Raw genomic sequence first — 26,223 nt, forward strand, 5'->3', positions numbered from 1 at the left:
TCGAAACTTGTAACCAACTGAGTTATTGGGTCACCAAGTGGCTCGGTAGCTTAGTTGATAAAGCGTTTGTCTAGCATACATGAGTCCTGGATTCAAATCCCTCTTTACCACGCGTAATGAGTTAATTAATTGAAATATTTGGTTTTGGATTTATTATAAATGCTATATTAACTAAGATTCTTAAGTATAAGATGCCGATAATAACTCGTAGCTACTCTGAAATTGATATTAGGTTTTCGAAACTTGTTCAGTATTCGTTGTTATCATTCTTAAGGAAGTGATCTTGAAAAAAATGTGCATTATTGTTCGACTTACTGGATTTCTTAACCAGAAAACATTAAAAAACTGGTATTTGCTTAATTTTCGAATTTGTCCGCTTATAAATTGCCCAACATTTAATGTACTGTATTACATTTGAACAATGCAATCAAGTACTCGAGCAATCATCTAGCCCATTAAAAATTATTTTTAAATGTTGTATGGTTGATTTTTGTTAGTTGTACGATTATGGGATTGCGTGAATTATAGACACAAATTCAATACTTTTCCATTATTCCAAAGATTTAAGCAAATGAGTACAGTTTATGATCACCGAAAAAAAGATGATACCTATGGCCTCCGTTATTGATAAAGTATATGGCAGTCATTTAATAGTTTTATACTAACTTGATATGAAAATATTGCCCCGTACGAAAATTAATTTTAGTCACTGTATTTGACACTCTATAATGACTATACTGTAATTTCTCGATAATATCACAGGTCCACAAAATGTTGCTGTAATATACGTCAGCGAGATATAATGAAAAAGTTTTTTCTTGCCGTACAATTTTCATTAATATCTGATCACAAATAACATATGTTCATGCTAGAACAAAAAAAAATCTGAAAACCTGTGTAAATATTCAAACTGAAACACGTTGAAATCACTAGCGCCGCTACACAGCGTATTGCGTCAATCAGTGTCTTGAAATATTTTACATTCACCACTGATATCGTCATAGAAGTTTAGCGATAAGAGCGCCACCACGATGTTCGTACTTGTGTCTCCATTTAAAATAAACATTAATTGTCTTACACAGTTTTACAATCGGACTCAAACGTCTGTTATCTGTGATCTTGCTGAAACATATCAGAAATCGAGTGAATGGAATGAAATGTCCAATTGAAATGGATCAAATATAGGCTATCGACATGATGGATACACCATCTTCTATGGTGACAGAGGGCTCGATTGGCTTGTCAGATAGATCGGGCCCGGGACATCCTGTCTACTGCAAATCGCTGCAGTTGATATAGGGCATGTCCATTGCCTGATCAAATACGAAAGTATTGAGTGTTTTAAGATTATCGTGTAATGGTACTAATTTCATATAAATTCCAATTGTTAGTTTAAAGTATCCTGCTCATTAATAATTTGTGTAGGATTTTCAGGAATTTTCAAGCATTCCTTCAAAAAATAGTACAAAAAATTCTAGGAGTCTCATCAAAAATGTCTTCAAAATCATCAAGCAAGGATTAATTCCACAAATTCTTCAGAGAATTCGACAACAGTTTTTCAAACTTGCAACTGTTCTTTCAGAAACTCTTCCGCGAAAATACTCAAAGATTTCCCGATTAATTTGTTCAAGAGTTTCTTAGAGTATTATCTTATTGTTTCCCGAAGATTCTTCCGAAAAATTACCAAGGTTTCATCTAAGAATTTCCCAGAGATTTTTTTTTTCAAACCGTTCTAACGATTCTTTTGGGATTTTTTGAAGACATTTTTGACCAAATTTACTAACATTTTGCAATTTCTTCAACTTCTCAAAAATATTCTCCAGAAGATCCATCAAGTATTCTCTCAGGTTCTAGATATAACTCCGATTTTTGTAAATTGTAATCTCAGGATTCTTTCATAAATAAAATTTACAAAAATATCTACTCTCCATTTAATGGTTCAAAAACTAGTCCAGCAGTATCTCAATAATTGCTTTACAAATTCCTCTACAAATCACTCCATATCAGATTTCTAAAGAAACAAGGTTTGAAATAGCTTTGTTGGTAATTTTTTGATATATTGCACTAAATATAATTCGAAAATGTAAGATTTTAATGCATTTGAATCTTATTGGAAACTTTTGCATTACTTTGAAAATTTGTTGAGGAATCCCTGATGAACTTTCAGGAATTAGGATCCATATGTATGAGAATTCTGCTATTTTTCTCCTATAAATGCTAAACTCCTATAATTTACCTTTTTTTAGAATCTTTGAATGCTGCTTTTTGGGGTTTGGAAAGATTTTTGTACGAACTTTCTCAAATGACGCAAAAACGAAGTAACGAAGTAAGCACGAAGTGCAAAAACGAAGTGACGAAGTAAGCAAAAACAACAAAATGTTGAAGCAGGTAGAACAATAGTTGGGCAATGGTTCAATGAAAGATAATTTATTATTTTCTCTAGAGGTAGTTAAAAGAAATGCTTATTTCGGAAGCAGAAGTTTTCATGGGGGTTTTCAACAAATTTCCTCTGAAGATTCGAAGGCAAGAGACATTCCAAAAACAATTTTCTTTTCAATTCTTGAATTATCCGGAGATTTGAAGCAAAATTCCTAAAAAAAAAACATAGAAGAATTTTTTACGCAATTGGTGAAATATTTTGGAAAAATTTCTTATGGACTTTTAATAAACTTCGCGGAAGAATTTGTAATAAAATTTTTGGGAAAACTATTTAAAGAAATTTACAGAAGAATTTCAAATGGAGCTTTCGACGATATATCTATGTATTAGATTTGACAGAATAAATGATTTTCATTTTCCAATGAAACATGTTGTGTATGATCATTCATAACCGGCAAAACATTTATAAATTTCCAACATAACTTGCATTGATATACTTTGTATAATATTTGTTTGGTACACTTATGAAACCATTTCGTTGCCATGATGGGTATCAGTCTACACTGTTCACTGCATAAAAGTAATATGCGGAGCCGATCTTGGTTCCCGGATGGTTCTCACGGTCATCAGCGTATCGTTGTAATAGTCAAACAAGCAATGCTGGTGGCGACAAGTACAAAGCGCTTCGTCTGCGACGGCAGCTCCTGATCCGTTGACCGAATGACTATGAGATGTAGCATGTGAGATCATTGGCATTTTGTAGATTTTCCGCTTCCGGCAGATGTAGCACCCTAAGGTTCCGGGGATGTTCTCAACGGGTAGCTCTTGATCACTACAGGTGTGCAAAGGACGTCGAGAGGCATACTGTAGTTCCGGTTGGGAATGTCCAGGGGTACAAATCAAGTCCGGGATGATCGATAAAGCTGTTGAAAGATTTTTTATTTAAATTGAGACATAAAATGAAAAAAATGTGGGTACACTTACACATATTTTTTACAGCTTCATTCGATCCAAAACGATCCATTCTTTTCTGATCATCTTCTCCTACTAACCAATACGTTCGCATATCGCCTTTTCCCTTAACATTGATCACGCCACGTTCTTCGAACCTGTAGCCGCCTATTTTCTTCAGCAAGTTGTACGTAACCGAAGAGATATGTATTTTCATAGCGTCTCCCGTGCTTTCCATTCTTGAAGCAGTGTTGACAGTGTCGCCAAAGAGACAATATCTTGGCATCTTCAGTCCAACTACTCCAGCAACACATTGCCCAGAATGAATACCAATTCTTATTTGAATGAATTCTCCAGGTCTATGTCTTATCTCCAAATTCGATAGAGAATTCAACAAATGCAGCGCCAACGAAGCGATCTCTCCAGCATGGCGATCTCCGTTCCGTATTGGTAGCCCCGAGACAACCATGTACGCATCTCCTATTGTTTCTACTTTGTAAACGTCGTAGCTGGATATGATGAAGTCACAGCACGTATAGAGATCATTCAGCATTTCCACCACCTCAAAGGGATTGCTTTGGGCACACAGCTCTGTGAAGCCGACCAAATCACTAAAGAATATAGTGACACAGTCGAAATTCTCAGCCTCTACACGTTCTCCACGCATCAAGGATTCAGCAACGCTTCTGCAAGTATGTGAATAATGTTCAAATAACAACTACAAAATCTAATTTAATTCAATACCTTGGCAACATTCTCAGGAGAAGAGACTCAGTTTTCTTTTTCTCCTCCGTCAATTGGTTGGTGCGCTCCTGAACGATTCCTTCCAAATTGTACGCATACTTCTCCATAATGGCTAGCATGTTGTCAAAAATGTTAGGCTTTCTAAAACGGGATTGTCTTGTAACGAGAATGAGAAACAGATTTGCAAAGAACTTACAATCCAGCTTGCATTGGCTTCAGCTTGACTCGCACTAACCGAATATCTGGGCGATCATCAGGTTCCTCTTCCCAGCATGCTTGCAAACATTGAATAACATAGTCCGAGGCTTCCAATCCCCGAAGCGGAGGCCGAAATATGCCGTAGTTTTGTGGTGAGATAACTCTTGCGATAATTTCTGTAGAATGTGTTAAACTTTAAGATCTACTAAATTGGTGGCAATGAGAAGCGGATTTACCCTGATAGTTGAGATTGATTTCGCCCCATGGACCTTTCATACCAACAATTTCGTACAAAACAATTCCAAACGAATACACATCGCCCTTTTGGGTGCCTCTGCTAGGAGTATTAGGATTCCTTAAAATCTCCGGAGCTTTCCAAAGACTTCGGTGTAGTTCTTTTTCAAACCTGCAAATATTCAGAATGTTAGAAATGCTATCTACGGCATGTCTTCTAAAAACGTATCTTACTTATTAGGCTCATCCTGCCCGGATTTGAACTCATGCAGTCCAAAGTCCGATATCTGGGCTACCCATCGAGAGTCGATCAAGATTTTACTCGACCGCAGATTACCGTGGGATCCCACATCGCTGTCATGTAGATAGATGAGTCCTTTCACTATGTCACTCACCAGCGACGACACGAACATGTGATCCAGGCTGAGATCCTCGTTGGCCAACACATCTGCCAGGCTTCCCCGGGCGCAATAGCTGGTCAGGATTGCAACTACACCGTGGTCCACCGAAGCTCCGATGAAGGTGATCAAATTTTCGTGCCTTAATTTTCGCATCTGTTTCAACTCTTTGCGAATGGTTCTCGTAATGTCTACGGACCGTTTGTGGAGGTAATTGATAGCGACTATATTTCCACGGTACAGACCTAGAGTGATAAATATGACTTTGAAATGTAGGATAAGTAAGACCATGTTTGATTAATTCTGTTAAGAAAAAAAACAGCCATGCTTGATTAATATCTAAACCATAGCCTTTAGAAGTATGTATAAACTTTTGAAAAATCGTTTATTTTGATCCTTAATCATGAATATCGGTTGTTGGAAATGAGCATAAGCTGAGAGTTAATTATCATAACTCCAAGTCTGCAAGACTGCCTGTAAGAGCTGGTGTTTCTCAAGGCAGCATTTTGGGACCAATATTTTCACAACTGACTTACCCGAGTAACCTTAAGGATGTCAAAAATCGTTGTTTATGGATGACAAAGGTTTCTCCGCCAAAAAACGAAGCCTGCGTGTCATCTGCAAAAAAGTTTTGATATTTTTTTCTTCATACTTGCAACAATGGAAGATATCTCCTGATGCTTCCAAAACTCAACTAATAATATTACCACATCACCCAAAGCTCTTTATTTGAAACCTTCAAGTAGACATGTTGTCACGACAAGAGGGATTCCTATTAATTGGGTTGTTTAGAGAGGAAAAATTCACAGTTTTTAGTACCTTGATCGTAAGAGCACTTTTTTCTTTGCATAACTCGATTTTATTGCACTTCAATATTTTAACGTTAGGTCAGGTGGGAACATAAACTTCCTTTTAGAACTGATGTATCATTTGGAAACGAAATGTTTTCATATAAAATGTGAACATACCCGTTATTTGTAATAAGTTACGAAGGCTCAGGATGTTTTTAAAATTTATAGTTAACCTAAAGTAAGACTAACGTCTCCAGAATACTCTGGAATTTTGCCGTAATCAACACAGGTACATAAGTTATTTTTTAGCGATTGATGCCTACGTTTGTTGGTTTAAAGCACTCACTAAGCCTTAACAGACGTGTCTACAAATTTTGACAAGAAATTGGATATTGGAAGTTATGCAAATCGTCCTGGAATTCAGGTCCTTATGATCTTCCAAATCTACTACAGTTTATACTAACCCAATTTTCTTGAAAATTTCTCGTTCCTATCCATAAAGCTTCATATGACTCAAAAAGTGTACTGCTTTGAATATTGACAATCTCAAGGTCTTCAGAACATACTGAAGTTGTGGGCATCAATTTCTATACGCAACTTAACTTATTATTCAATTAAAATATTTTTAACATATCCATACTTGATCACAAACCAACGTTATAGTAAAAAAAACAATTGTTTCCAAGCTTATTGGTTGTACTATGACTTTTAAATTACTGCAATGACAATATTTACAATATATACTGGATCTACTGTTACTGTTTCTCACTTGTTTTCAACATCTGATATCGCAGAATCTCTAATGGCATCTTCAAAGCTTTAGAAATGTGATTCGGATGTTTCCTCTTTTTTCTGGCGTTACGTCCCAATTAAGACAGAACCGGTTGAGGATCCTTTGTTATAAAAATCATAGATAAATTGAAAGATCCCAGTAAATAGCTGTGGAAGAAAAGATCCCAGAATATAACTGTGAAAGTTCTCATAAGAACAGGTTCTGCAAACCACAAAAATTGCAAAAATTCAAGTGAGAAACAGTAACAGTAGATGTTGTAAATATTGTCCTCAGAGTAGTTTAAAATTCATAGTACAACCAATAAGCTTGGAAACAATTATTTTCTACTATAACGGAGGTTTGTGATCAAATATGGATATGTTAAAAACATTTTATTTGAATAATAAGTTATGTTGCGTATAGAAAATGATGCCCACATCTTCAGTATGTTCTGAAGACCTTGAGATTGTCAATATTCATAGCAGTACACTCTTTGAGTTATATGGAGTTTTACGGATAGGAACGAGAAAGTTTCAAGAGAACTGGGTTGATATAGACTGTAGTATACTTGGTAAATCAAAAATACCTGAATTCCAGGACGATTCGGATGATTTCCAATATCCAAATTCTTGTCAAAATTTGTGGACACATCTGTAAAGGCTTAGTGAGTGCTGAAAACCAACAAACGTATACATCAATCGCTAAAAAATAAATTATGTACCTGTGTTGAATATGGCAAAATTCCAGAATATTCTGGAGGCCTTAGTCTTACTTTAGGTTAACTATAAATTTTGAAAATATCCTGAGCTTTCGTTACTTCTTAAAAATAACGGGTCTGTTCCCATTTTGTATGAAAACATTTCATTCCCAAATGATAAATGATTTCTAACAGGAAGTATATGTGATTTTTATCCCACCTGACCCAGAGATGTTCTGGAATAGTTTTGTCCACAAGACTTCGGAGCTATATCTTCGCATCACTTATGAAACTCCAATTGATAGTGAAACAATCCTCAAAATTTAATTGAATAATATGGAGTTATGCTCAAATACGAGAAATTTGAATTTTGTATGTCAGCCCCGTAGCCCATGGGTTAAAAAAATATTTAACCTATCACCCATTCCATGAAAACCGATCTAGTGGATCACCAAATTCCGTGAAAATTTGCTATTTTGTTCCTTATCCGAAATAAGGATACACGTGTTTTTGATTTTTTTAATGGGGTGACCATTTTCAAAAACAGGTGACCAAAAAAACGCGATTTTGCAATTTTTTTATTTTTTTTTTAAATCATAATTTTTTAACCGATTGACTAATTTGTAATTTATTTGGACGGCATTAAAGCTAAATATTTTGACTTTTCATGAAAAAAATAAAATTTCACATTGTTCACAATTGTTTTTTTACATAAAAAAAATCAATAATTTCCGTTTTTTCGTGTTTTGAAGGCCGGAACCAAAGGGGCTATTGCAATTCTAATGTTTTCTTAAAAGATCAGTAAATTTAAAGTTTACTGTAAAATTTTCAGCGATGTAAAAATAAAAGATCAGTCATTTTTCATCGGCACACACAGTAGATTTCAGCGGAACAGATTTTTTATTTAAAAAAAATCAACTTTTGAACAGCTCAACTGATTTCCAATATTTTTTAAAGAATGAAAGCTTAAGATTTCAACTTTTCAGAACAAATATAAAACTCCGAAAAAAATTCTAATTTTTTAGGATATATTTTTTTCAGGGTTTTATATTGTTTCTGAAAAGTTGAAATTCAATTCCGTCGGATTGAACTGCTCTCTTCAGCAAAATTCTTTATTATGGGTTGAAGTATGGTTTCATTATTTGATGATAAGTTTGTAGTTACATTTTAGTATTAACGTGTTTGGAACATTTTTAAAAATGTCTCCATAGTAATTTCCATATAAACCTACATCATCTTTGGGCCACATCTAAATCATCACTAAGGAAGCTGAATTTTACAGAACACTATTTTTATTGTAAGAAAGATATGGGAGATTGGAATTTCGAACATTTTTAAATTTTAAACTTCCCTAATGATAAATAAATGTTATAATTTCATATTTTCCAAAAATAGGGGACCTACTATGCACCAGCTAAACTGCCGTGAATCGAAAATCAGTCCCATTTCCCGTAACGTGGGTAGATCACCTTTTCGAAGTGCGTTACGAGGTAAGATCTACCATATTGTACTCTTGTTGTATCTGTTCTTGTGAATACTGATAAGTTATGGTCGGAAGAGTATAAGAGAGTAACAAGGCACTAACACCCACCCACGGTGCCCCGAGAGACCGTTATTATAAAAAAAATGTCCATCAAATCTGAGCGCAGAGCTCAGATACCTGAGGTTATTCTGCACAACTGGGCCAATTAAAAAAAATCCCTAGGAAGAATCTCAAGAAATCCTGATTTGAAGCTTTTGACTAAAATTTTCTATATAATCCTTATTAAAAATCTACAATAGCATTAAAAAAACTACAAAAATGCTCAAAAAGTTGGCCAAATTGTTCTCAACTAGTATAAAATTGTTACCGTTGTTATACAGTACTGGACAGAATAAAGTACGCATTGGCCGTTTTTCCATACAAAATGATCAAGTTTGGAGTCTTATATCTCGGGGTCTAGTAGTCCGATTGTGTGTGTGTGTGTGATCCATCTAACCCCCACTGTCCGGCAGTGGTATTATGGAAAAAAGTTTTCAGCAAAAATGTAGTACATTTTTGCAAAAAGCTTCAGTCCGGGAGCTAGAAGGTGATAGCTCTATTGCAGATCCGGTGACCCATTTCAGAATGGCTGGAGAGACACGTCCATTCAGAAGTCACTTTCACTAACAATAAGCCCCGCATGTATGCATTACCGTTATCAAATGGATAATGATAATACATACACACTTCCTGTTTCAAAGATGTTTACTTTGAAACTGGCGCGTATTTAATGTTTAGGTACAAATAAATAGGTAATCAGAACAATCTCACCAAAATCCATCTAAGGCGGCGTTGTTATCCAATCCAATCAGCAATCGATTTCCTTCTTCTTATTTTTCTCATCTGAGTGGCATCCAATTGCTTCTCCATGTGACGCATGCCATTTGTCATTGCTAGACCACATTGCGTGCATGTTTTATCACTATCATTTCTCATTCTTACTTTAAAATCTTTTGTAAAACGTAACCACTTTTTTATTTTCTCGGAACCATTCGTCCGGGTGTCGTAGTAGTGTCGGCCGGAAAACAAGCGTAGCCTCAAAAAAAAAATCACGTGGGCGCACAAATCTCAATAAAACCAATTGGAACCAGCCAAAGAATATCACACTAAACACTTCTGAAAGTTTATTCACTGTTTAATATCGGCTTTTTTCCAAATTTCACTTCCGAATTGAAATCTGGATGGCGTAGCTCCAGCCAATTCACCGACAACATCGCGGAAAAAACGAGAGCACGAAAAAATGCGTGGAGCAAAACAAAACACGACCGTTCGTGGGCAACGCCTACTCCTTTCTTCATCTCGGGGTCTAGTAGTCCGATTGACCTGAAATTTTCACCGCAGCTTGAAAGTAACCTCAAATTTGCTAGGCTAGAAACTCATAGTTTTTCATTAACGAACTTTAAAGTTATCGCAAATCTCAAATTTTGATAAAAATGACAAAATTTTAAAGTAAAAATAATTTTTAAATGAAAATATTTAGAGCAATATGTCCTTCTGCAAAAATGTACAATTTGATAAGACACACACATTTGCAGAACATCATTTTTCGGTGAAACTGATTGTTTTCAAAATATTTTCAAAATTAAATTTTGCAATTTTTTTCAAATTGAGAGATTTTCAATAATTTAAAAGATTGTGTTTCAAATGCAGTGATATTTTAATTGAGTAAAATCTACGTTATATCTAGGCTGTGGTGAAAATTTCAGATCAATCGGAACACTAAAAGCTGAGATTCAGATCTCCAAACTTGACCATTTTGTATGGGAAAACGCCCAATGCGTACTTTATTCTGTCCAGTACTGTAATTAGAAATATTTACAACTTAACTTAAGCCACTCCTTAAGGTGAAGATAAATCGAAGGCAAACTTCAAATTTTCAAGAGCACAAATATGGAGAACCGTACACCCGTTTGTAATCGATTGGTCACCACCAGCTAGTGACCAAGCGATTAGGTTTTCAGCTCAAACGGAAGTTTGGTTTTCCAGATTTGTGATCTTAAAAATTTGTTTTTTTTTTGACTTCGATTTAACTTCTTTTTTCATGGTTTAGTGGTTTAAATTTCATTGATTGTTGTTTTCTACGATAAATCGATTGAAAAGTAAAACAAATAAATCAACAATTAACAATGTTGTTATTTCGAAAGAAAAAAGGATCTGAGAATAAATGTAGCACAATAATAGTTAGCAGATAAGTCATGTGATTACTTTTATGGTCAATTAGAACTAGTATCACCTGTTGTTTCAAATTTTGAAGGATTTGTTCACTCTGGTGCGCTCACGTCAATAACAGAATACGCCGATGTCTTCTACAAGGTCGCTGTCTTTCACCAGATTGATGCAACTTTTTCTCCCGGCATTCGCACTAAATGACCAGCTCACTGGGGCCCAGATAGCCGTAGCGGTAAACGCGCAGCTATTCAGCAAATTTTGAGGGTCGTGGGTTCAAATCTCACCGGTCGAGGATCTTTTCGGGTTGGAAATTTTCTCGACTTCCCAGGGCATAGAGTATTTTCGTACCTGCCACACGAAATACGCATGCAAAAATGGTCATTGACATAGTAAGCTCTCAGATAATAACTGTGGAAGTGCTCATAAGAACACTAAGCTGAGAAGCAGGCTCTGTCCCAGTGGGGACGTAACGCCAGAAAGAAGAAGAAGACCAGTTCACTGAAGTTTGCCTATTTAATTCGCTCCTTCTCTCAAATAAATGTGCTAAGGGAGCCACCTATATCTCAATCAAGCACTGCTTCAGCACCAACACATCTGCACCTGCTTCTGTCTCTACATGCTACCATATACGTTTGGGTAGAGTGGTAGAGTTTGAAATAGTGGAACCCATCTTTACTGAACTGCGATCGATTCCAATAAAGTCTTGTTCAATATGGAATATGGAACAGTAAATTCGGAAACTCATCTTTTCTCATTCCATGTAATTTTACAAAAAAAAAGGCTACAATTCTTACACTTGATTGCATTTGTCAGCTTAATCAGCTTAAAGTCTTATTTTTAAGTCTTTGATATTACCCGCAACAGCTATTTTATCGTTACTGAAAAAATAAAACAAAGTGAATGATTGCTGGTATATAGAGTGGAAGTCCTAGTAATGTTAATACTTAAGTAGTATTTATTGGGGATTTGTTTAAAGTTGTTTAAAACTTTGTTAATCGTCGAACACTTGTGACATATGGTCGATGTTCAGAAAGAACTGACTAGATGATATTTTGGCCTTGCAAAGATAAGTCAGGACTCCATCAATTACAATATTCACCATTCCCTTTTTTTTACAGATGTTTCTTCAAATAGAAAAGCTCCCTTCTTACAGCAAATAATGCACATATTTTATTATACTTATAACAAATGGGGTACGTTTTCCTGAAACCGTTCAAAAACACTTGGTCTAGTCTGTCTGAACATCGACCAAATGACAATCATGTTTCTCGTATAGTTAAAATCCTGTTGTGGCTGAAAAACTTGAACAAAATATTTTTATGTAAAGTGCTGAGGGCAATGCTTGGTGGAAAACTTGACATAAACATCAAGAGTAGTATCAGATGTACAAAAAGCAATTTTTATTTAGCAAAATAAATACGGCAGCCTTTGGTGGACTGGTCACTTAGTATGAAAGTCGTAAAATAAATTAATAATATTCAGCATTGAATGTTTCACGTTTACCGAACGTGACATCAATTGTACATTGACATTTATGTTTTAGATTTCATTCTATTAAATTAAGCTTACTGGTTTAGGCCATGTAAAAATATACTTAAGCCACTCTTGTAAATAAAGTCAGTTGTAAATATTTCTAATTGTAACAACGGTAACAATTGTATACCAGTGGAGAACTTTTTGAGCGTTTTTGTATGTATTTTCAGTGTTATTGCAAAATTTCAACATGGATTATATTGAATTTTTAAGTAAAAAAAAACGGTCTGTCGGGGCACCGTGCCACCTCTTTGTCTTAGATGACGAGGAGGTCGAAATGGAAAAATGACTCAATCAGAATCCGAGGCAGTTCATCATTCTTTCCGAGATCAAATGGTCGACGTTAAGTCAGAGTGGACGAGTAACATTTTTCATATTTTGAGAAAAATGGGCTTAAAGTTTAACGCTCTGTATTTTTTTAACACGTTAAAATTTTGGTTCAATATTTCTACATATCTTTGCGTTACTTTCACGCAATATAACGTGAAGTGATAATCATGAAAAATCATAATCCAAACCTCTGATAGAACGATTTTTTGATGGACTATGTGTACTTGGTCCACTCTGACTGAACCAAAGACCATCGTTCAGTGAGTTGGTTCACTCTGACTGAACAATTTTTAGGAAAATAACAATCATTTAATGCTTGTATGGTCAAACTGGGTGCATATCTTTAAGATAAGCAGATTATCAAGACCCTTCGACACCAGAATCATAAATTCTTCAATAATTCATATCGCCAATCTCGAAATTAGTGGCATTTTGATAGCTTGAAAATTAATGGTTTTGCAAGCATTGGAGACCAGAAATATTCAAATATGCGTTCAGTCAGCGTGGACCAAGTGGAAATCTTGAGTACCGACCAAAATACACTGGTCCAATAAGCGAGTTCTAGGACATACCATACATACACCATTAGACTGATGCAAATTTTGAAGTTTTTGCTCCCCTATGCTTAAACGGTGTCAATTATGATGAAAATCATTCTCCCAAAATTTGAAGGGATTTGGAAGAAATTTCGTTGTGCACACGCCATTTGAAGTTTATATGGAAATTACTATGGAAAAGCCAAACCTTTTGTATTCAGTCCTCTATCCGCTCGCCATAATAATATATGAAAAAGCGAACACACTCTTCCCATGTAAAATCTTCCCAGCTACAACTTTGCCGAAGATCATATTTTGTTGGGACGTAGGGATAATTTGTTATTCTTGATTCCAAAGTCTGAACCATGCTGAGATGATCATTCAATTACTTTCAGAGCAACACTGCTTTCTTGCTGTAGAACATAGTAGCCTGGATTACTTTGATCTATTCTTCCCGCCAGGTGCACTACTGTTGCCTGCCGAATAGTTGGTAAAGCTTACTGAAGGCAAACCCACTTTATGATGATGAAAAACAATTTTTCCTGACGTCCAATCAAAATGTGGTCTTCGGCAAAGTTGTAGCTGGAAGAATTTCACATGAGAAGAGTGTGTTCACTTTTCCATAAAATATTATGACGAAGAGATATAGGGCTGAACACAAAAGGTTGGCGTTTTCCATAGTAATCTCCATATAAACTTCAAATGGCGTGTGCACAGTCAAATTTCTTCCAAATCATTTCAAATTTTGGGAGGATGCTTTTTACCATAGTTTAAATGGTTTAAGCATAGGGGAGCAAAAATTTCTAAATTTGCATCACTCTAATACACCATAGAGCTACCATGAACTCCTATCGGACTTTGAAGTCGACTCAAAAAATGCAATAATCAGTCAGTTTATTGGTTTTAAACCCTTGGTCCGCTCTGTCTGCACAGAAGCTGTTGCAATTTCTGACCACCCATCCAGATATGATAAATGGCCAAAAATCAAAATCATATGCATCGAATTAAGTAATGTTAATGAATTTATATTGAAATATGAGTAGAAGAATCATTCGATGTCGACATTTCTGACAAATCTCTTAAAATGGTTTGATTTCCTCGCATTTCTCAGTGCGTTGATCATTTCTGCTGTTATGCTAATAAGCACTTGGTCCACTCTGACTGCACACTTTTATCGATTTTTATTGATCATCCAAAGTAAATTTATTACATATCTTCTCGCAATTTACAACATTCATCAAATCTGATCAAAATGAAATGGAGGTAAGGTAATTTCGCATCTAATTAACGAATAATCCAATTTTCCCAAGTTTTGTACTTGGTCCCCTATGACTTAACGCCGTCCAAATGCTTATTTTTGAATACCTAGGAGGTACACGATTCCGAATCAGTGGAGTAGCACACCTCCTACATTCTAAACATGCTTCTTGTTTCAAAGAATCTAAATGTCTTATGCGATGAAACCTGTTCACAGTTACAAAAAACGACTTTGAACCTTATAAGAAGAGGCAATTACTTGATACGCAAGAGTACCGATGCATGGTCAAAATCGGTATCATTCAACCAGCATAGTGGCCGAACCTAATTAAAGGGCGCGCTTTTGAGAGTTTAATGGTGACAAACTGTTCTCTCCAAAAGGTATAAATAGCTGTATCTTTTTCTAAAGAGCCTCTATGCAAAATGGTGAAGAATGAAAATTGTATAAAAAACGACTACTTCATTATTTTTTAATAGTGTTGGAGTAGAACGACATGTACTAAGCAATGGGCACGGGTATACCACAAGAGATCACAGAAAACTGGTCGCAGTGGTTCATCCCGAACAGAAGTCAGTCCCATCTGCATTTTCGTCAAAATTGAGTTGATATCAGTTTTCAACATATTTTTCTATGGCCTTTCAACAGAACTAACGACACAACACATTTTGTTCTTTAAAATTAAGAAAAAATGTCTAGTTGAATCGTCCCATCTTGAAAAGCAATCGCATCAGTTCCTCTACAGATTTCCGCACCGTGTAATCCGTGTTTTGGTCATCTTTATGTTTTACTTGAAAAGGTTTAGAAGTAAAAAGTAAATTGTGAAAGGTTCATTCAGATTTAAACATACTTCAGTCATCTGAATTTTTTTGAATATTCGTATAAAAAACGAATTTGTAAACTTCTCAGTCCATTTTCTCAATGCCCAGATGGGACTGACTTGCGATTTACGGCAGTAAACATCTTAAAAAACGTACTACTGTACGTACTGTACGCAACAAAAAAAGATTTGCTAATCATAAGCCCCCATTTAATATTTTTCTATGAAATTAAGTTTGTTATGGTCAATCGCGGAATTGCAACTTTGAATTTAACGGTCATGCTCATGTTCTTCGCAAACTTATTAGCCACCATGCGCCTCCATAATTTTGATCCCGCTGGTAAGCGTTGCTGGGAACGCATGCTTATTGTCGTTGTCATTTGAACCAATTGACAAAAATCCCATGTTTACGGATGTTCATGTAAGACACGTACAGTGATACGTAAGTACATAACATAAGTTGATTTCAAAGGGATCACCAACTCATACAACATGAATGCTTCGAAAACCCGTTTGAAAAGACCATCACAGAAAATGTGAAATTTAGTTTGTAGTATGCTCCCATTAGACAATAAAGAATCATGGAACATTTGACTCCTTTTACTATTATAATTGTTATACCAATTTGTTTAAGCATATGAAGCCTCTTGTTCATATCATTTTCTGAACCTGATACCTACCTATGTTTGTGAAGGCACGTTTGGTTGTATCTGCTCCGTTCGCTAAAATACTTTGTCTGCAAACTTGTGTCTGTAAAAGATGAAACATCACAAAATATGTAAAAACATCAAGTGAGTTTATAACCAATCATCAATATGACGTGCTAGACCCTTACCAACTTCTTTTTCGAATCGCTACCGTACATTAAATCCGGCGAGCTCATGATAGTGACATCCTTCATCTCCACCTTCCACAGCAAGCAAGCCAACGTTTGTTCGTATCGATAATGCCTGCAAATTAGAATGCACCCATAATTAATCAACTTAATCTATCAATACAGTCCCAGCTTCAGCACTACTTGAATAGAATGACAGCAAATATGGTGATAAACAGAGTGCCCATCATGATTCCGGTGATGTACCGCCAGTCACGCGTTATCGGTCGACATTTCTCGCCATGGAATCCACACGGAGGCTCGGCCAATGGGGGACGTCCCTTAACCCACATGATGGGTCGCTGCGAGCTCAAATATTTGAACTCTGGAAGATTTGTGCCGTTGCTGCTGTACACGAACATGCCCACTGGCTGCATTGACTTGTTAAGGGAGTTGTTCACTTTCTCATCTTTCTGCAGGGCGATAACTGTGAAATTTCCTTCGGCATCTCCGTTTTCGTCGATGTAAACCTGTTGACGGAGAGAAAAAAATGTGAAAAAAAAATCACCTTCAAACAAAAGACTGTTCATTTTATAAAGTGGACACCTGGAGAATGAAGTTATGAAAATTATAGTTTATATAAAGATTATAAAAATGCTCGCTGTAACCAGGCCGTCATGGGCACTTATCGTTAGAATTCCAATTTTGTGTCGCTGTTCGGTAGAATATGCTAAAATTAGAGAAAGGTGGTTTTTGTTAACCGTTAATGAACAAAAAAGCTATTAAGGCGAAGTAGGCCGTCATTGAAATTTGTACTGGACATCGATTATTGTGGCTAAACCGTTTGCGATTTAATGAAAATCACTTGGTTTTGCACTGACATAGCTGAAAAAGTATCAGCATGATTTTTACATTTAAGCGCAAGTAGGGATACTTTTCTGAATCTACATTATCTATGATGACTGAGTTTTATCACTTTTAAATTGAAGGCTGCAAAATCAACAAGGCTACCAAAACGAATGACGGGCTACATAGCCTTAAATCTTATTTAGTACTATACCAATTAATTCCACTAGAGTCGAGTCTAGTACACGACACTGAGACGGCCTTACAGTAGAGGTCGAAATACGCCACGCGTATCTGTCAAAGGATACAAACCCTAGTAAATGGTATAGTACTAAATTCGTTTTTTTTATCTACTTAAAGGTTATTAGTAGAAAACAGCTCGAAGATTTATTATCTTAAATCTTAGGTATTTTTCTTCACGTGAACACACAGAAAACTTAGTGGCATCGTATAAAGAAAAGTGGTAGTTTTAATTTGAAGTTGAAAAAAAGATTTCTAATTTGACCCCCATCTTGAATTTTATTAGAATTATTTTATTCGTTTTGAATTCTGAGGTCACCACCAGAAAGCTGAGAAAAAACTGAGTAAAAGCAACTCCAAAAACTAGTTGAGCAGTAGTATTTGCGCTATGAAATGAATAATTTTTCTAAATCATGTTCTGCACGGGAAATAATAATTTTATGTTGTGATTGCTATCGGTTAACTACTTTTACTAATGCAACATTTGTGCATAAGTTACGTTAACATAAAATTTATCTTCAAATTAGGGTTTCTAATTTTTCTGGGAATAAAAAAACAAGAAATAATATAACCATTTCTCAAAAATTCCTGGGATCCCGAGGAATTCTAAAAAACTTATTTTTACAAAGTAAATGTGATGAATTTATAGTTAAAATTTAACGTCTGACGTTTTTAAATTCAATAAAAAAAAGTATTTTGTTGCAGTTATATCATTATTGTTAGCAATGTGATGTCAAACCAACAATATTTATATTTATTTATAAAACAATCTATAAATTTAGTTCGGCCGGAAACAATATAACGAATATTATATTCTGTTCTCTGGGTACGACGTAGTCAACGCAGACATATTTTTTGTAAAACAAAGTAAGGCACCGTCCACAAATTACGTAACATTCTAAGGAGAGGGGGGAGTAGGCTCAAGCGTAATGGGTCAAACAAAAATTTTAAATTTGTCATACAATAATCGTTATGGGGCCCAGATAGCCGTAGCGGTAAACGCGCAGATATTCAGCAAGACCAAGCTGAGGGTCGTGGGTTCGAATACCACCGGTCGAGGATCTTTTCGGGTAGAAAATTTTCTCGACTTCCCTGGGCATAGAGTATATACGCATGCAAAAATGGTCATTGGCACAGTAAGCTCTCAGTTAATAACTGTGGAAGTGCTCATAAAAACACTAAGCTGAGAAGCAGGCTCTGTCCCAGTGGGGACGTAATGCCAGAAAGAAGAAGAAGAAGAACAAAAATCGTTACGAAGGGGGGAGAAGGGGTCGAAAATTGGCAATTTTAGCGGTACGTAATAAAGTTTCCAATCGTTGGTTCTTTTTACAAGTTAAGTGATCTGGCAGCCATATTTGATTTTGACGCCATTTTGGTTTTAATCAGTTCAATTAGTTTTGTACCATGTTTGCATATTGAATTTTGAGGCCTTTGTTTAAAAGAAAAACAAACAGGTGCTTTCATTCTAATCTTTTTTGTATTGGGGAAAAGCCAGCTTCTCAGCTATTTAATTTTGTTTTTTTTTGTCACATGTGTATCAGGCGCAGTAAAGAAGATACATAATGCCTCAGAAAATCAAGGAAATTTGTAGTTCAAAAAATTAAGATTTTCTCTATGAATTATTGCATTTTTAGCAAAGCCCCAACGCACAATCTATAAATGCCATAGAAAGAGCAACATGAGTTCGAAGATATGTCGAAGCACTATTCTGGTACCATAAAAGCACTATGAAAGAAAATCCTTATTTAATAACCCAACTAATTAGGCTGAGAATTAGGCTCCGTTACATAAGGACGTAATGCCAGCAAACAGTAGAAGAAAAGAAAGCGCAACCTGTTCTCAGCGGTAGCCTGAAAATTCAACTGTTTTTTATTTGAATCGAGGAGAAAATTCTCGATTGAAAACTTATTTTTTTGTAGTACAAAAAAAATATGTTGGCATCGATTGCATTTGCTATATACGTCATCGTAGAACATAATTTTCACGCTTAAAAATGAATTTTATAAAATGTGAAGTCATGGGGTAAGACACTTATTAATATTGGTATTAATATCCGTTAATACGGATTAATATATATTATTTTTATGATATCATCGAGATAGCCACGACATTCCTAAAGACATCTGACAGAAGTATCTTGAATTTAAGTCAATATAGGGAGCGGATCTGACATACCGCAGGAGACAAATTGTATCGGAGTCGAGTTGCGGAATGGCCCGGAAATCGTAGAAAGATGTGGGGCAATGATGACAACGAAGCTTCACCGAATGTGATGCATCGTACAAGGTGCCAGTCTCTTTCTAGCTAGAAAAACAGTGTGGTCTATGTTGCATTTCTCATATATTTTGCTCAATATAGAGAATGGAGGTGAGGATGTTCTAAGTACTGAATTTATTAGTGATAGTATGGGGATTATCCTGGTCAGATAAAGATTCTGATATTACTCTAACACATATTATGCTTCAGGAACATCTTTTCTGTTCTCAATCTTCCTTTTATTGCCGAACATTTCCGTTGAACATTTACTCTTATGAATTAAGCCCTATCCATCGCTATAATTAGTGTACTTGGGTCAATGTTCATCCGTTTAGGCTATTTTTACTAAGAATACAAAGCTACCATTTGGTTATGCATGATTTCAATGAATACGGAATTTGTTTGAGTGGAGAAAATCTATGCGGGCTTCTCACGGCGGTATCTAGATTTAGCAAGTAGGTACATGAAACTCCCATTACATATTGAACATATTTTGGCTAAAAGGTAATTCTGATCCATTCACTCATATGGATCTGACAAACTGACAATAAACACAACTTGTTTTTTTTTTTCATATAAATAATCAATTTGCCTTGGCAACTCCGGCAACAGGCAAACAGCAAAACTCCATGCATACTTGATAATCTTCTCAATATCAATATTAATATCATTAATAAATATTAATATTTTAATACTGGATCTAGTGTCCTGCCCCATGTGTGAAGTAGTCCAGAAGTCAAAAATACACCGTGAACAACATGCACGTTTTTATGAACGTTCTCGGAACCAGTCAACACATTCATCTAAACATGATCTAGTTCACTGTGTTTTTGCTTGTTATCGAGTTCATGACAGCTGTTCACAGAATGCGAGAACGGATTTTTTCCGTGTAGAAAATCTTTCAATTTATTTTGGCAGCTATGTTGACATTGCAGCCCACAATGAGCCTCTGCATGCTATAAAACTTTAGACTTTTACTGTGCGCTCTGTGTTCAAGTTGCCCGTGAGAGAGAGCGATACAGCACCAACACACGGCGCATAATAAAAGTCAAAATATCAAAAGATTTATGAAACGTACAGAGGCTCATGGGCTACATGCATGATCTGATTCGCTACTCACCACATACTTACGCATATGCGCTAGTGTCTATGCACGAAAAATCGCTAACGCATAGAATAAATATGTGGCGAAATGCATCTAACGAATTATTTTAAAAAATGGGAACTATTTTCGAAAAAAATATTTTTGTGCCGGTTTTACGTAATGATGATGGCTATCACGCCTATCAAATTTTTTTTTTATTAAAGCCTTCATTTACGAGAAATTTACAGTTAAATGCCTTTCCTCATACAAAATAAAACGAGAAAACTTCTGCTGATCAATTGTGGACATGAGCACGGCGGGTAATCTATTTCAAAGAAACGAAACTTTTCTCCCTTCTTCTTCTTGGCATTAACGTCCTCACTGGGACAGAGCCTGCTTCTCAGCTTAGAGTTCTTATGAACACTTCCACAGTTATTAACTGAGAGCTTTCTTTGCCAAAGTTGCCATTTTTAAATTTATTAGATGAATATAGCATCAATCATCATTGGCACGTACACATTTTAATGACGGCCTATTTTGTCTTAATATTACTGCTCATCTTGTTTTGTAGTTGCTTTTACTTTGTGTTTCACTCAGCTCTCTGATGGTAGTCTCAGAATTCATAGCGAGCGGTGCGCTAATTGTTGATAAAACGTTTTTTGTGACGAAATTAAAGATGAGGGACGCCAAAATTACCTGAACTTTAAATGAAAGCTACATCCTTCCTCTATACGATGCTACTATCTTTTCTAAGTGTTCGAAGGGAAATGTGAAACAAATCACGTGAAAACATACCTAATATTCATCCAAAAATGGGCTTTTTCACGAGCTGTTTAGCAAGCTAAAACTAATGCGTAGAGAATTTTCAATATAAAGTCTTCTGGACGTATTTTGAACCTGAAAATTGTGCTCTTTTCAGATCATTCTAAATTTTGAATAAAAAATGGGTTCAAATTGTTTTTTTCGATTTCTTGAAAATTGTTGCTCCAAAAACTTGTTTTTTTTTTCTACTTGGTGATGAAGCTTTTGAAGGATAAGCCGTTTTTAGAAATAATAAAATGGAGTTTTCCAGCTAATCCCTAATAATCATAGATTTTGATAATCTTAAAAAATCGAATGTTTTAAATATTTTCGATAAGTTTCCATGATACTCAAGGAAATTATCGAAAATGTTTTAAAGCCTTTTTTATTCAAACAATATCGTTCAACATTAGTCTAACGCTGTATAGAAAACCAATTGCGATTTCATTCATAAGCTGAAAAGATATGACATGTCCAAGGTGTCTACTTTATTAAACGAACAGTCCTCAATGCTGCTACTAACGTCGAATCCCTGTATGGAATGGTAGGAGCGGTTTAAAATATGGCGCATAATCTGTCTTCCATCGTGCAGATTCCCTCCGGCTTGGACGACTTCGGTTGCTGCCCGGGCATAGATTATCACCGCGTCGTACAGATGAGCAGCGTATATGGGTACCTATGGGAACGAAACAGTGAAACATTTTATGTTAGGATGTTATGTTATGTCGCACTGGTTTGATGCTTCAGCGTTGAGCATCGCTACTGGCACACGTATCAAATCAGGACAAACTACGAGATCAACAGAAATTAAGGCTAATTAGTTTTTCTGTGCTCTACGCTACATATGTCGGATATTTTAGCTGGCAGTGCACTATTTGCAACATTTTTGCACCTTTCGGTCGAAGTTACGTGAAGTAAATTTTGAATTCGATAGCCGGCCGTTCCATTTAGTAACCAATGCAAACAGTCAGGTCAATAAATCATGTCAATAAATCGTAAGCTGGAATGCAGGCACGTTTTTTGTATAGTAAATTTCTGATAATTCATTTATGTTCCTTAACTTCCGACCAGCGAAATACAACAAAATTGTAAGATTTAAGAACAAAGCTAATATAAAATTTGTTAAAATGTAACTATGACACAATAAAAATATAAAACAATTGTTACAGTGCAACCTCCACTGAAAGTACGCTAAATTAAAGCTTTCAATCCATATTATGAATGCAAAATATCGGAACTGAGCATAAACCTTACTTTCTCATTAAAAATCACATTGCACACTGGGTCAGGGATATAATTTAGCCAGACAAAACCTCTACTACTATAGGGTGCATTTTATCGGGTTAGTGTCTGAGGAGACTTGTTTTGGATTTATTTGTTCTTTATTTTGATGATAGAAGTTTGGAAATTCCACCGCATAGGTGGCGCAGTGATGTATATTTTGTTATTTCGCTTCCAATAGCTTTCACGTTTTCGGCAATGTTTTAGAACGCGTAAAATTACGAAAAGTCGTCGGAGACACAAGAGTTCTAGGACTTCTAATAACCGTCGTGTGGGGTGACATTGTGCCATGAGGGTCACTTTGGGAAAAGATTTTTACAGCAAACTGAAACCGGAATAATGAAAACAATGTGATACACTTCAAGAATACGTTATAAATAGCCATGGATTAGGTTTTATACTCCTGTTCTTGCCATGAGATGCATTGAAAAGGGCGCTTAAAGTCACCCCTAGACCTAAAGTCACTCCGCACGGCGGTAACTTTTATCATCAAATTAAAGAACAAAGAAATCCAAGATAAGTCTCCGAAGACACCAACCCGATAAAATGCACCCCTATAGCGCTAGAGGTTTTGTCTGGCTAAATTCTGTTCCTGGCCCAGTGTGCATTGGTCAACATTGGCCACCTCAGTTTCAGCCACATTCTTGCCCTCGGATTCAAAATTGGCCAATCACAATGATTTCTTACTATAGTGGCCAAATTATGTTACATGTTATGATTAAGGCTTATCAACTGATTAATTACCAGATCTGGTCATATAATAGTGAATCTGTCTCAATTAAAATATGCGGGCTACTTGAGAAGCGCCTTTTATAGCTGGTTTTTCAAACATGCTTCTAAAGCTTTCAATATTTCGTATGTTACTTCGTAAGGTGACTGAACCATTGGATTTGAAAAATATTTGTATTCGAAAATTATATAAATTAATTTGTATGAACTACCATTTTATTTAACATTACCTGGATTTCCTGATATATCTTTGGGTTGGTGGGCAACGGCACCCGGAACGGTTCTTGTCTAGAGTACAATTTTATCTGATGACACAATTTCCTTTTGAAAGAAAAAAAAAATAATTCGAATATATGAGAAACCCTTTGCTTCATGATACATCAATCGAAAAATAGATTTCCTGCACCCATATTCAAACACCCTACTTACTTGTACTGTGGATTCATCGGAAACAAAGGTGAGATACGCAGCACCGATAGAAACGCTTCCTGCAATCGCTCTTGTATGTCCTTGAAGCTGTAGCGCTTCCGATTGGCCAACGTGTCCTTCGAGTTGCGAGCGTATTTTTGATAGAAATCTGAGTACTCTGCAAATAAATTTAAAAGGTGTTGTTCATCGCGAAGGGACACTGGATTCAGAAACAAAAAAGAGAATGATTTATATTTTCCAGAAAGGTACCTGAGTAGAATGTTCAGTCAATTGTATGATGTTGCATCACTGGATGACATATTACATGTGCAAGTCATTACAATATACAAAGCGCACAAGTTAAGTGTTAGTTATCAAAAACGATCACAGGTCTGTAACAGCAAACACTTTTCCTTTTCTGGACATTACATCCTAGGTGTAGGATAGTAGCAAGCATAATTACGAATCTAACAAAAATAGTTGTATCTTATGAGTTTTTTTTTTTCTATTGTTTCCAACATAAACCCAGTTTGTTTTAACTGCTTGATTCAAACGAAAGCAATTTTCAATTTAAATTAATATCTTGTTGGAAAAAATACAAACTGAAGTTTAGTTTGAATCAGATTAATACCTTGGATTGTTGTGTTCTCAATATTTTATTCATCGGTCAATAAATGTAGTTAGGTAAATAAACTGTTGACGATGATTTTCAATCTTATTTTTTTAAAGACCTGTCAAAGCTCATTATTAAAATACTATAAAAATACACAAATCTGCCAAAACAGATAAACAAACATCAGAGCCAAAATATCCGAGACAGTTGTTCATGACAAGATTTCAAAAATCGATAAAATTGTTGTGTGTCATCATAATCAAGGCTATTTGCAAATAATAAGGTTTCTGGTAGCTCGTTTTGGAATTTTGAAATCCTTGTTTCGTGGTACATATAGTTAATTGGTAAATGCTTTGCATGGCGTACCATTAGTACTTCCTGTACCTGAAGGAATAAAATAGACACGTGGTCCTTAGCTTCTTGCCCAGTAACTCCTATCCCTAACTCCTCGCGGTACTGGCCAAGGTACGAGCAACCTTAGGGAAGATCGGTAACCAACCTCGGTGTCTGTACTTCATGTTCGGAGCGACTCCGAACAGCGTCTGATGCTCATGTCAGCGGCGGCTGATCATCGTCCAAGTGCTAGAGAAGGTCTCTAAGCTAAACTGTGCACTATGACCCCTCGAACATTTTTGGGGAATGGTCCTCTGGAAATTTAAGGGGTTGGTGTCAGGTCCTGCAAGCCAACCGTAAAATACATCAGCACAAGAACGTCAACGAGAGAATACGGACCAGAACAATCGGCAAAAACCACAGCGACGGAAATTGACTAGCCATTGAATACTTGGTACGTGGAACTGCAAATCTCTCAACTTCATCAGAAGTACAAGAATACTCCCCAAAGTACTGATGGTTCGCGGTTTCGGAATCGTAGCGCTGCAGGAAGTGTGTTGAACAGGAGCAATAGTGCAAACGTATAGAGGTAACCATACCATCTACCAGAACTGCAGCAACACAAGTGAGCTGAGAACAGCTTTTATAGTGATGGGTGATATGCATAGGCGCGTGGTCGGGTGGTGACCGATAAACGATAGAATGTGCAAGTAGGAGATTAAAGGCCGATTCTTTAACTTTAGCACAATCATCGTGCATAGCCCACACTCCGTAAGCACTGATGATGACAAGGACGCATTTTACGCGCAGCTCGAACGCGAGTACGACCGCTGCCCAAGCCACGAAACCAAGATCATCATAGGTGTTGTCACCGATTCCAAGAGCAATCCAAACGCTAGTATTTGTTAGGATAGGCTTTAGCTGTAATTATTCAATATGTAATTTGTGTTTACAGGTTTATGTTATGTACTTACAATTTTTCAGTAACCTTTTACACCTCGAAATTCTTCCCTTTATGTCTTAGGCGACGTTTTAGGTTAAGTAGGCTACAATTAATAAATTTCTTGGTTTATAAATCTATTAGTTAACAAATTCATTTTTACTTACATCTAATTGTAAATAGTAGTATTAAGTAGGATTTTTCACAATTTTTAGAATATCAATAAATTTTTAAACTATAAATTGTTCATTCGCACGATGGAAGAGCGCTCACACTATGCTGCCACTTGTTATTTGCCTTCTGCCTTTACCTCGTCAACATCGTAATCGGATCGCTGCTGACAGATCTCGAAGCAATGGAAAACAAACAGAACCGTCGGCCGTTAGGGCATCTCCATCGCGGGGCGGGTTTCGTCGTCACATCCCCCCACCCGTGAACCGCTACCATCGCCTTGGTTAAGTTCACCATTCACCGAAATCACCGGCAGATACTCCGATAACCACCGTCTCCACATTTCGTCGACCAAATGTTTCGCCAAGTTCCAACTAC

At 36.1% G+C, this 26,223-nt stretch overlaps 1 protein-coding gene across 3 annotated transcripts in view; it reads right to left on the bottom strand.

Annotated features, from left to right (window-relative positions):
* Positions 1-2,815: 2,815 nt before the first annotated feature.
* LOC5566347 (guanylate cyclase 32E) overlaps positions 2,816-26,223 on the bottom strand; it is a 61,895-nt gene continuing 38,487 nt past the window's right edge. For all 3 annotated transcript variants that reach the window (XM_021845079.1, XM_021845078.1, XM_021845080.1), the window contains 12 exons: positions 23,810-23,966; positions 23,611-23,701; positions 21,894-22,046; positions 16,348-16,673; positions 16,165-16,279; positions 16,010-16,079; positions 4,741-5,149; positions 4,509-4,678; positions 4,271-4,448; positions 4,075-4,215; positions 3,364-4,016; positions 2,816-3,302 (listed from right to left, as the gene is read on the bottom strand). In XM_021845079.1, the coding sequence (XP_021700771.1) occupies positions 2,947-3,302; positions 3,364-4,016; positions 4,075-4,215; positions 4,271-4,448; positions 4,509-4,678; positions 4,741-5,149; positions 16,010-16,079; positions 16,165-16,279; positions 16,348-16,673; positions 21,894-22,046; positions 23,611-23,701; positions 23,810-23,966 (2,819 nt within the window). In that variant the 3' untranslated portion in view covers positions 2,816-2,946. The remainder of the gene's footprint in view (positions 3,303-3,363; positions 4,017-4,074; positions 4,216-4,270; positions 4,449-4,508; positions 4,679-4,740; positions 5,150-16,009; positions 16,080-16,164; positions 16,280-16,347; positions 16,674-21,893; positions 22,047-23,610; positions 23,702-23,809; positions 23,967-26,223) is intronic.

The sequence above is a fragment of the Aedes aegypti genome, chromosome 2 (genome assembly GCF_002204515.2).
Source record: "Aedes aegypti strain LVP_AGWG chromosome 2, AaegL5.0 Primary Assembly, whole genome shotgun sequence".
Taxonomy (NCBI): domain Eukaryota; kingdom Metazoa; phylum Arthropoda; class Insecta; order Diptera; family Culicidae; genus Aedes; species Aedes aegypti.